The 13,308-nt window shown below is 37.3% G+C and overlaps 1 protein-coding gene across 1 annotated transcript; it reads right to left on the bottom strand.

Moving 5' to 3' along the window:
* Positions 1 to 608: 608 nt before the first annotated feature.
* LOC142241208 (uncharacterized) lies at positions 609 to 6,629 on the bottom strand. Its single transcript, XM_075312954.1, has 2 exons — positions 6,497 to 6,629; positions 609 to 1,346 (listed from the first exon to the last, which is right to left on the bottom strand). Exons 1-2 carry the CDS (start codon positions 6,563 to 6,565, stop codon positions 645 to 647), a joined length of 771 nt encoding a protein of 256 aa, XP_075169069.1. The 5' UTR covers positions 6,566 to 6,629; the 3' UTR covers positions 609 to 644.
* Between the last annotated feature and the right edge of the window lie 6,679 nt (positions 6,630 to 13,308).

The raw sequence follows: 13,308 nt of genomic DNA, 5'->3' as shown, positions 1-13,308 counted from the left end.
AAATTGGTCTCTTATATATGCCTGTCTTTGTGGTGACTTCTGCTACTCTTACTTTTCCGTCGTTGCCTTGGGTCACGTTGATGACTCTGCCGATTAGCCATTCTTGAGGCGGTAGATTGTCTTCGTGAATGAGAACCAGGCGACCGACCTCTAGGTTGGGTTGTGGTCGATTCCATTTGCCCTTGGCTTGAAGCTCCAGAATGTAGTCCCTGGACCAAGCCCGCCAAAACGCCTGCTTGAGAGCGGAGAGCATCCGCCAACGCTTGCAAAACCTCAGCTTGTTGACGTTGTCTTCGTCGACGGATTCGGGCGGCAGCGAACGCAGACCAGTTCCGATTAGCAAGTGTCCCGGTGTCAGAGCCTCTCCGTCGTTCGGGTCTTGAGACAAAGGCGCTATTGGACGACTGTTGAGCACGGCTTCTACCTCTGTAAGCATCGTTGCCATCTCTTCTTGCGTTAACAGCGCTTTGCTGACAATTCGTAGGAGCAGATACTTCGCTTGCTTGACTGCAGCTTCCCAAAGACCCCCGAAGTGTGGCGCCCTCGGAGGTATGAAGTTGAACTGCACGTTCAACGCGGCCGCATACTCTTCCACCGAAGGTCTTCAATGAATTGGTAATGGCGCCAATTTCGAAATTGGTCTCTTATATATGCCTGTCTTTGTGGTGACTTCTGCTACTCTTACTTTTCCGTCGTTGCCTTGGGTCACGTTGATGACTCTGCCGATTAGCCATTCTTGAGGCGGTAGATTGTCTTCGTGAATGAGAACCAGGCGACCGACCTCTAGGTTGGGTTGTGGTCGATTCCATTTGCCCTTGGCTTGAAGCTCCAGAATGTAGTCCCTGGACCAAGCCCGCCAAAACGCCTGCTTGAGAGCGGAGAGCATCCGCCAACGCTTGCAAAACCTCAGCTTGTTGACGTTGTCTTCGTCGACGGATTCGGGCGGCAGCGAACGCAGACCAGTTCCGATTAGCAAGTGTCCCGGTGTCAGAGCCTCTCCGTCGTTCGGGTCTTGAGACAAAGGCGCTATTGGACGACTGTTGAGCACGGCTTCTACCTCTGTAAGCATCGTTGCCATCTCTTCTTGCGTTAACAGCGCTTTGCTGACAATTCGTAGGAGCAGATACTTCGCTTGCTTGACTGCAGCTTCCCAAAGACCCCCGAAGTGTGGCGCCCTCGGAGGTATGAAGTTGAACTGCACGTTCAACGCGGCCGCATACTCTTCCACGGTTCCTCGATTTGCGAGAAATGCTTCTTGAAGGTCCTTGAGGCTCCTGCTGGCGCCTACGAAGTTCGTCGCATTGTCGCAGTAAATCTTGCTGGGGAGCCCACGCCTCGCGACAAACCTTTTAAAACAAAGAATAAAAGAATCAGATGACAAATCAGACACTAGTTCGATGTGAACCGCTTTTGACGTAAAACAGACGAAAATGGCAATATACATTTTAGTAGGTGGCCTCCCGCGAATCTTCAGAGTTACATCTACGGGACCACAAAAGTCTACGCCTGCTATGAGAAATGGGCGTACAGATCTCACTCTATCAGTGGGTAAATTTCCCATAATTTGAGTCATCAGCTTTGGCTTATAACGATAGCAATGTACACAGTTCCGAACCACCCTACTGCACTCCTCTCGAGCATTGATCAGCCAAACTCTCTCACGAGACAACGCGACTAGTGCCTTTGTGCCAGCATGGCAGTTGTCAAGGTGGAGATTTCGCAAGTACAATGAAACAAAATGATGTTTCTTTGGGAGTAATAATGGAAACTTCGTATGATACGGCAATGGGGCATTTAGCAGCCTGCCTCCAACTCTGAGCAAAGAAAACCTTCGATTGCTTTCCGAGAAATCGTGAATGAAAGGAGTTAGCTTTTGCAAACTTGGTTGAAGACTACGAGATTTCTTTATATTAGAGATCTCTTCCGGAAAGCTGCACATCTGCACAGCTTCGACCAGTTTAAAAAATGCCCAGGTTAATTCTTGAGCCGTAAGACATAGGGTCTTCGGAACTTTGCGTTTCATAGACCGATCTATGAAACGGAAAATGTATGCTACCACTCTCAAAAGCCTCTTATAGGACGAATGATTGACCACGAGTTCCAAAAGTATATCGTCGCAACGCTCTTTACCAACTTTGTTGTGCGTAGTGACCAGAACTTTGGATTTCCTAGCTTCCAATAATTTTTGTTCCTCAGTTAAATCAAAGTGTTGATTGACTGGCCACTTAGATGAATCATCTAACAAGAACTTGGGTCCTGTAAACCACATTGAAGCTTTAAGTTCGTCAATATTGCATCCTCTCGATACTATGTCGGCCGGATTTTGTCTGGTTGGTACATGCCGCCAAACAGCTTTATCCGACCACTCTTGGGTCTCAGCCACTCGATTCGACACAAATGTGGCTAAAGCTGACGGATGTGTTCTTAACCAGTATAGTGTTATTTCCGAATCGGACCAGAAATATACATTATCAATATGAAATTTTATCAAAGGCTTAATTCGGACCCATATTTTCGACATGAGGTGAGCTGCTGAAAGTTCCAATCTTGGCAGAGACATTGTTTTCAGAGGCGCTACTCTAGATTTGGCTGTCAACAACCGACAATGAACCCCATGGGCATCTACGACCCGAACGTAGAAACAGCATCCATACGCTCGCATTGACGCGTCTGAAAACCCGTGAATTTGAGTTCTACCAGACTCAGAGGTATTCACAAATCTTGGGATCTCAATCGTATTCAACTTTGAAAGATTACATTTGAAATCCTCCCATACCGAATGAAGACGCATGGGAATCGATTCGTCCCAGTCTAATTTATTAACCCAAAGTTCCTGCAACAAAATCTTGACTTTAGTTATTGCTGGGCATAACAGACCGAGGGGGTCAAATAACCTTGAAGACACTGACAAAATGTGCCTCTTTGTAGCTTTCATATCCTGAAAATCCCCTTCAATACCGAATTTGAAAACATCACTTTTAGGAGCCCAATTGATCCCTAGAGCCCGAGCAGTTTCAGACTCAGAATGCAAAAGTTTCTCAGTGCAACTTGTCCCATGAATCTCAGGATGGTTGGAAAGCCACTTAGTCAGGTTAAATCCTGCTGAACTGAGTATAGTACTCACTTGGTCTCGAATCTTCAGTAGACCATTCAAATCAGCGGCACCTGTCAGTAAATCATCCACGTAAAAGTCATTGCGAATAACGTCAGCTCCAATGGGATACTTTCCTTTATATAAATCGCTCAAATAGCTTAAGCAACGTATTGCCAAAAACGGGGCAGAAGATGTGCCATATGTGACCGTATTCAATCTGAAAATTTGTAAAGGGTCACTGGCGTTCTTCCTCCATAGGATTAGCTGAACATCCCTCTGTTTCTCATCAATTAATACTTGACGATACATTTTCTCAATGTCTGCCGTTACAACATATTTATGCATTCTGAATCGAAGCAATGTAGAATACAATTCCTCCTGGATCGTTGGACCAACCATTAATATGTCATTAAGAGATATGTTCGTAGAAGTTTTGCTTGATGCGTCAAATACGACGCGCAATTTCGTGGTTGTGCTTTGTGGTCGGAACACACACTGATGAGGAATGAAATAATGAAAAGATTCCGGAATATTATTATCGGTAGCCTCCATGTGCCCTAAGCGCAGATATTCTTCCATGAAATCATTATACATCCCTTTAGACGTTTCATCGCGTGAGAGCTTCCTCTCAAGAGCAAGAAACCGTCTTCTAGCCGTTTCGAAAGACAATCCCAACTCTGCGATGTCCCCTTTAAACGGCAAGGAAACCTGAAAGCGTCCCGACGGTAAACGTCGAATGTTTTCCAGAAAATGGGTCTCACAATTTTGCTGCTCTTCGGACAAAATCCTAACAGGAGGGTTCGGAAGTTCCTCTAGCTGCCAGAATTTTCTCACAATGTCATCAACCACTTCCTCGTTCTCAATGGAACTACTTAATTGACATACTGTCGAACAGGAGCCCTTTGACTCGTCGTATTTTCCCGCTACGACCCAGCCAAGAGAAGTTGTTTGCAAAATCGGTAGGCTCGGATTAGGTCTAATTTGACCAACACATAGCAGGTCGAAAAACACTTCAGCACCAATCAATAAGTCTATTCTTCTGGGCTCATTAAAACTAGGATCTGCTAGTTCAATATTTCCTGGAATATTCCAATCCGAAATGGATATTTTATTGTCCGGCTGAAAACTCGTAATGGATTTCAACACCCAGAATTTCGATGAAAACTGAGTTTGATTGAATCTTGACATTACAGACAATTGAACACAATCCTTCGAAGAAGAAGTTAACTCCGAAATACCCGTTAAATTCAATCTTCCACTAAATCGTTTCACCTTAAGTCTTTGTACCAGTTCCTCGGTTATCAAATTCGTTTGAGAACCGGAATCTAACAGAGCCCTAGCAAAGATATGCTCCCCCGACCTACTTCGTACACGAACCAATGCGGTTGCAAGAATAACACAATCATTCGAAGTTGAATGATTGACCGAAGCGTTTGAGGTCGTCGGTTGTTCATGGTTAACACCACTCTCGTGTATATCAGATGCATATCTATGCAATAAATGGTGGTGTGAGCTATTGCACACTCTACACTTCAATCCAGAGTTGCATTTGGCCACAGTATGACCCTTTTTCAAGCAATTAATACAAGCAGGAATTGCCTTGACAAACTCAAATCTTTGTAGAACTGGTACTGTAGTGAAAGATGAACAATTCGTTATGTTATGCTGGGTCGATCTACAGAACAAACATTTTTCAGGAGACTGCTTTTGCCTAGAGCACATCAGTGATGACCTGTAACTTTTCTTAGACTGATTATCAAATTTAGGCTTCGAAGGTTTAGATCTTGTACCCGAGGATTCCTCAGCTGCAATATGCTGGTACCTTTTATTCAAAGCAGCCTCACAATCAGCCCATAATGGGAGTTTTTCGAAATCTAATTGTTCCTCCCATTTAGACTTAGTAACCGAATCGACCTTTGACATAACGAGATGAATCAATATCGCATTGGTAATTTTCTTGTCATCGCCAATAGAGAGTAGTGAATCATATATAGCGGACACCGTATCAATCATACTGCGCAATGCAGAAGCAGAAGGTTTTATTATTTCAGGCAAATCGAAAAGTCTAGCAATATTGTCGGAAAAGATTAAGCATTCATTATCGTACACCTTTTTCAAGCTAGCCAATGCTTTGGGGTAGTTTTCCTCCGAAATTTGAAATGCCTTGACAGTGCCAAGAGCTTCATCAGATAAACATGATATCAGATGATTGAACTTCTCGATATCTGTTAAAGTCGGATCCGCGTGCACTAAATTCTCGAATAGACCTATGAAATTCTTGTATTCCGAGTACCTTCCACTAAATTTGGGGAGTCTCATGTTGGGCAAGCGAGACTGATGTTGTGGCGCACTGAAAGAAGTTTCAGGAATACTATTTCTCCTATTCTTAGCCAACATAGCTAAGAATAGGGATTTTGTGCTCACACATAGATCCTCGAGTTCAGCTCGGTCTTCATTACCAGGGTCTAAAGAATCTAATTCGGACTGAAGTCTCATTGCATCGTCGATATACTTGTTTAGAATATCTAAGCGACATTCTAATTCAATAATATTGAATGAAATTGTCTTTTGGCGAAAAGAAGTTTTTATCCTTTCGATATTTTCCATAATTTTGTCTTTTTGTTGCTTTATATTAGCTAATTCTGATTCGGGCGTACCCTGATGCTTTTTACCACCAGCCATTATCAATTAAGGTTAATCGTAACAACAAAGAAGAAAAACCCTCTACACAACTATATCTATTTGTTAGTTATGGTAGGCTATAGATTATATTTCGAGTTTTGCTAATCACGCACTTTTCTATTTATTATACGTCAGCACTAATACTTGCCCTTCGATTGCTTTATTAGTAATTCTTTTAATATATTGTTTATGAAATGCGATTTGAATCTGATAATATTATCGACTTCAATGCAATCGTGTAGTCTAAGGTACGTTTAAACTTATTTGAGCAATAGTCGATAACGCAGTTACCGACTACTCGAGTACCCACTCCTGAGTATGTCAAAGTAAACAAACCAAACCAAAGAGTGGATGAGGCAAATTGGGAGTAATATTTAATAAAATTATTTAAATGCTGAAGTGCGGAATAATTTATGGTAAAGTTGCGTATTCGTTAAATACAAATTTATGAAAGTGCCCTATGGCAACTATGTGAAATGGCCAAAATAAAGTGATACGTTGTACATAGCAAGTTAATACAAACTTAATTATTAAGTTTTATGCAGCGAATATTTATTGCCAAAGCGGTTCTCAAATATGATATATAAAGGAAGTAATAAAGCGTAAAGTGATAATTTGTGTGAAGTGTAAACAATTACAAGAAATTTGAATAATTTGCAAATTCTCTGAACCTGAGTAATTTACAGGTTAGGATCACACAGATTATTACAACGCTTTTACCTGTGAATCAGAATCACTCTCCTGATTGTGTTTGCTCCTACAAAGTCGACAATTGCAGCGACGGGGCATCTGAACACTTAGGTTATATATGACACCAAATTTATTTTTATATTTCCAATAATTTGGATGTGTTCAATGTTCTTCTTTTTGTCTTTGGTTTTAACTTGCAGTAACTTTGCAATTATGTGATTGTAATAACTTAACAAACACTACCGACGCGTTCCCGGGTTTCGGCACCAAAATGTTCACCCTGAGTTTAAGGTGAGAGTATCTTTAGTTTTAATTTATATAATTAAGTTTTTTGTTTTATTATTTTACGGGGTGTGCGGACGGTTTACGGCAAAAAGAAGGATGAGTAAGAACACGCATTTAATTCGGCGGTAAGTACAACTCTAATTTTATTACTTCATTTCATATTTTCAATTCTAATTGTTCCTTCATTTACGATATTTACACAATTCATTTACTTAATATTACAACTGTGATGAACTCATTTGACATACGTTAATTTTTAGAACAGACTAATTCAATATAGGGAAATTCAACAATTTTATGAAATATTGGTATTAAACTCCAACAATACCCTAAACCACATAGTGGTCAGGGTATAATAAGTTTGATCGGCCAAAAAATGTGCCAACCAGAAATATTGATTTTAGACCCCATAAAATATATACCGATCGACTCAGAATCACCTCCTGAGTCGATCTAGCGCTTGGTGTCCGTCCGTCCGTCCGTCTGTCCATGTATTTGTTGTTTACAGGATTCCGGTCGCAATTATTAACCGATTTTGATGAAATTTGGTACAGGGAGTTTTTTGGGCACAAGGACGAACGCTATTAAATTTGGAAGAAATCGGATCAAATTTAGATATAGCTCCCATATATATGTATCGCCCGATTTCGACAAATGGGGTCATGTGGCGCGTTTTTTTGCCAAATTTGGCAAAAGGTAATCTTTTCCATCGCCCTTCAAGTCTGCAAAATTTCATCCAAATCGGTTCAGATTTAGATGTAGCTCTCATATATATGTATCGCCCGATTTTCCCAAATTTGGCCACAAAACCTTTATTTATCAACCGACTTTACTCAAAGTTGGCTAAATAAAGGGTGATTCTTTTGAGGTTAGGATTTTCATGCATTAGTATTTGACAGATCACGTGGGATTTCAGACATGGTGTCAAAGAGAAAGATGCTCAGTATGCTTTGACATTTCATCATGAATAGACTTACTAACGAGCCACAACGTCGAATTTTCAGTGAATGGGCCCTAGAAAAGTTGGCAGAAAATCCGCTTTTTTATCGACAAATTTTGTTCAGCGATGAGGCTCATTTCTGGTTGAATGGCTACCTAAATAAGCAAAATTGCCGCATTTGGAGTGAAGAGCAACCAGAAGCCGTTCAAGAACTGCCCATGCATCCCGAAAAATGCACTGTTTGGTGTGGTTTGTACGCTGGTGGAATCATTGGACCGTATTTTTTCAAAGATGCTGTTGGACGCAACGTTACGGTGAATGGCGATCGCTATCGTTCGATGCTAACAAACTTTTTGTTGCCAAAAATGGAAGAACTGAACTTGGTTGACATGTGGTTTCAACAAGATGGCGCTACATGCCACACAGCTCGCGATTCTATGGCCATTTTGAGGGAAAACTTCGGAGAACAATTCATCTCAAGAAATGGACCGGTAAGTTGGCCACCAAGATCATGCGATTTGACACCTTTAGACTATTTTTTGTGGGGCTACGTCAAGTCTAAAGTCTACAGAAATAAGCCAGCAACTATTCCAGCTTTGGAAGATAACATTTCCGAAGAAATTCGGGCTATTCCGGCCGAAATGCTCGAAAAAGTTGCCCAAAATTGGACTTTCCGAATGGACCACCTAAGACGCAGCCGCGGTCAACATTTAAATGAAATTATCTTCAAAAAGTAAATGTCATGGTCCAATCTAACGTTTCAAATAAAGAACCGATGAGATTTTGCAAATTTTATGCGTTTTTTTTTTAAAAAAAGTTATCAAGCTCTTAACAAATCACCCTTTATAATCTTCTATAGCACTAGCTATATGTGCAAAAAATCATCGAAATCGGTTCAGATTTAGCTATAGCTCCCATATATATGTACTGCCCGATTTTTCTAAATTTGGCCATAAAACCCTTATTTATCAACCGATCTTACCCAAATTTGGCTAACTACAGACTACAGTCTTCTATTGCACTAACTATATGTGCAAAAAATCATCGAAATCGGTTCAGATTTAGCTATAGCTCCCATATATATGTACTGCCCGATTTTTCTAAATTTGGCCATAAAACCCTTATTTATCAACCGATCTTACCCAAATTTGGCTAACTACAGACTACAGTCTTCTATTGCACTAACTATAGGTGCAGAAAATCATCGAAATCGGTTCAGATTTAGATATAGCTCCCATATATATGTATAGCCCGATTTTCCCAAATTTGGCCATAGAACCCTTATTTATTAACCGATCTTACTAAAAGTTGGCTAGATCCAGTCCTCTATAGTACTAACTATATGTGCAAAATTTCATCGAAATCGGTTCAGATGTAGATATAGCTCCCATATATGTATCACCCGATTTTGAAAAATTCGCCCCTAATTACCTTATGTTTGACCATACAGACCTCATTTCTTAACTGATCTTACTCAAATCTTGCACAAGGTAACTTTTTGTGGTATTAATCAAACCAGCAAAATATTATGCAAATTGGTTCATATTTCGATATAGCTTCCATATATATGCATCGCTCGATTTTCCCAAATTTGGCCATAGTACTCTTATTTATTAACCAATGTTACTCAAATTTCAAATTTTGATGTACTAGCCGATCATACTTATACGTACTTGTAGCTCTTACATAAGTATATTGCTCGATTTTTACAAACTTGTATTTATTACCCACACTAATTTTACGATTTTCTCTTTTTTAATAATGGGCTCAATATTAGTGGCATACCAAGTTCACCAATGTGGTATCACAATGGACTGAATAGTCTAAGTGAGCTTGATACATCGGGCTGCCACCTAACCTAACCTAGTGGCATATTAACTACACCCAGAAAAAAGTGACCCCTTCTTTAAGTTAAAATGAACTCATTGTGAAGAAAGTTGAACTTCGTATAGCGCCAAAGACATTTTTATTTGTTTGAACGATGTGATTTTCGTAGAAATTGGGAATAATGCATTCCATATATTAGTTAACATTTTCCTATATTTATATACCACTATACTACAGAATGAAAAAATTTAACTAATTTGAATTCATATATGGAATGATTTTATTGAAATTGTTTCATTCATTTCGACAAATCTTACACATTTGTGGTAAAACTTTTACTTCATAATTAGAACTGCTTACCTTCGTTTTTAAATACAATTTTATTTATTTCTATGAGCAATTTTATCTTCAATAAAAGACATGTTTTATTAATATATTGAATATATTTATTAAGAATCAACAGCATCGAATCTCTTTGAAATATTAGTTTATTATTCCACTATTTCCAATTTCCGTGTGATATTATCAACTGTAAAACGCACTTTTTCTTCTTCTTGTACTTTTCACTTTTAATAAGTTGCTGCCTAACGATTTTGTCCTCCTTTTACAATTTCAATACCTACAAATATAAAAAATCATAAAACATTTTTGTTGCAAAAGGTTATCGTCACTGAATATTACCTGATAATTGAAGATTCCAAAATGAAGACAAATGAAAGGGTTGTTATTCTGCTGGTGTTTTCTTTCTTTATACACTATCACGAACATTGATAGATTTATTTAAAAAAACGAAAATTTTTCTCACTAATTTAAAATAACAAATATTCTATATATTTTATTTGTTATTTATTATATTATTTTACCATATTATTTTTTAACAATCTCTCCGTATACCAAAACAACGCGATTCCAACTAAAAAAACAACCGACGCGCAAATATATCGATTACACCCACGCGCAAACACATCGATTACGATGACAGGTATCGATTACAGGTAGACAATAGAAATGTAGGAAAATTTTCTATATTCTAACAAGTGTGTTTCCTTAAGTTTTGAAAGGATTGCATACTTCTTAGTACGAATGAACTAAAATATTTTTCTATGCCAAGTGTTGTTCGTATGTATGAAAAACTTTCTATTATAAAGGAAGTCGCAATTATCATTTTATAAGAAATTTTACTAATTTTGAGGAAACTTGGTTTTAGTTCGGTTATTGTTTATTTTTACGAATGCTTTGTTATCGGTGAATAAAATTTTCTTTTTCAGTAGTAAATTCTTATACCCAGCGAAGAAAATAGTATGAGTAAAATTCCATGCCTTATTCTAGTTAATGAACTATTCCTAACTGCTTACAGTTTAGGATTTTTTTACTGAAACGAGTAAATTTTATTATTTTTCACAAAAATTTACCTTAATGGAAATAAAATGGATAAACTATATTGATGAAAAATTTTTCCTTTAGTTTCGAAGGCACTTTTTTCTGGGTGTAATTTGGGTAGAATTCTACCAACTGTGGCAACCGTGGTCGTAATACAAATTTATATTCTAAGTTGTATCCGTTGCATATTCATGTTTTAAGATAATAAAGTAATTAGAACCATTTTTGTTTTGTAAAATTTGTTAAATTTAACGAAAAATATAGTACGGAAAATTGTTTGGGAATGTATAGGAAAGTAGGGTAAACCGAACATTTTCCCTGGCAACATTGACTATGAGCAATAGTCAGATTGACACAAAGCACCCATAGACATGTACCCCTTAATTTTCTTAAATATGCATCTGCGGTTTATCTCCCAGACCTACACCCAGAAAAAAGGGGCTCTAATGCCAACTGAACTTTATTTTAGTTCATGAAGTTTAGTTGATTTTAGTTAAACTTTGCACAATATGAGTAAATGTTCCTTATTTGAATAATTTTTTGCTAACTTTAATGACGTGAACTAAAAATAAGAAAAAAAGTTTTACACAAATATAGTGCACAATTTTACTAAAAAATAAAATAGTTCATATTTTCCTAAAATGACAGAAGTTTGCTTAAATTGAGTTCATAAGTCTCTCAAATGAGTAAATTTTACTAAAATTGTACCTGTCATGAACTTCGTATAGCGCTAAAGACATTTTAACAATTTTTAAATCCATTTTTTTCTTTCAACATATGAAATTTTCTTAAACAAGAGAAAAAAATTAATTATTTTTAATAAATTTTCTTCAATTTGACAAAAAGTATTATCTTATTTGTAACATGTTGCAATTAGAAAACTATTTTAGTTAAAATTTTCTAAAATAAACCTACATTTTCTTCAACGGTGGGTTCACTTTTTTTTGGGTGTATATGTTACCCCAAAAATGCTTATGATTACTAATTCTGTAAAGGTGGTTTAGGGTATGATATAGTCGGCCCCGCCCGACTTTCTACTTTACTCACTTGTTTAATAATGGGCTCAATATTAGTGGCATACTAACTCCGTAGGTGCAATATCAACACAGCCAGTGTTGCTAGAAGTAGGGGAAATTCCCTATATGTAGGGTTTTTCTAATATTTAGCGTCTTGCAGGGACGTAGTGCCACAATGTAGGACATTTTCACTCAACACAATTTGTAATAATTTTTACATTTTGGTGGCTCCAGAGGAGGAAATTAGAAGCCGGCAAGAATTGATCTTTAACAATGTGTGGTAAACTTTATTCCTGTAGAACATTTTGTCAACATTTTATTTCTATAGAACATTTTGTCAAAATTGTATTTCTATAGAAATTTTTTCCAAATATTATTTCTATAAAAAATTTTCTCAAAATTTTATTTCTGTGGAATTTTGTCTCAAAATTTTATCTCTATAGAATTTATTGTCAAAATTTTATTTCTATAGAAAAATTTCTCACAAAAATTTGTTTATAGAAACTTTTTCCAAAATTTTATTTTTATACACGCAAAGAAAAAAAACGTTTGGAAAACGTGTACCGAAAACGTTTTTCTTTTGTTAGAGTTTTTTGAATTGCTTCGAAAAGTATACACTTTTATCACCAAAAAAATTCGTTTGTTACACAATTTTTATTTTTTCAATAAAAAGAGTTATTTTTGAACCAACAACACAGTCCATTTCGTTTATATCAAACAATGTTCTTTTCTGACTTTAGGTCTTTAATAAGACACATTTTGCAGTTCATAGTAAAAATTTAATATAGTAGAATGTAATGTTGAAAATTTTTTCGGAATCTTCCGACCATATCTGGAATATATGTAAAAAAAAAAAAAAAAACTTTGGTCGAAGCAGGGATCGAACCCACGACCCTTGGCATGCAAGTCCGACGTAGCAACCACTGCTCCACGGTCCCAAACTAAATGTATTTTTCTGTTAAATAAACTTTGTTTAATCGGCTCGTGGGCGCCGCAAGCTATGCTATATTAATATAACTTATATGGATAATTAGCTATTGATGACAATAACAGCTACGTAGCTCAGTGGATAGTGTGCTGCCTTACAAATTGCATGGTCCGCGGTTCGATTCTCAGTCCAGGCGAAAGGTAAAAAAAATTTAAAAATTTATAAAATCGTATAATTTCTTCTACATTGTTTGTATAAAAGAAAAAGGTGCTAAGAAATAAAAAATTCGTGGAAGTGAGAAAGATGTGAGGGAAAAAGCAATTAGCCAGAGTTAGTCTTTATGAAATTGCTTTTACATCCTGGAAAAGAAGAAACGTTTATCACAAAAAGTATATACTTTTCTTCCAAATACACATCCTTTCAACGAAAAGCAAATGAGAAACGAACTTTGTTTGTCTAAAATTTC

Source organism: Haematobia irritans, chromosome 5 (assembly GCF_050003625.1).
Source record: "Haematobia irritans isolate KBUSLIRL chromosome 5, ASM5000362v1, whole genome shotgun sequence".
In the NCBI taxonomy this organism is placed as follows: domain Eukaryota; kingdom Metazoa; phylum Arthropoda; class Insecta; order Diptera; family Muscidae; genus Haematobia; species Haematobia irritans.
This window is presented reverse-complemented; position numbering and strand designations above follow the sequence as displayed.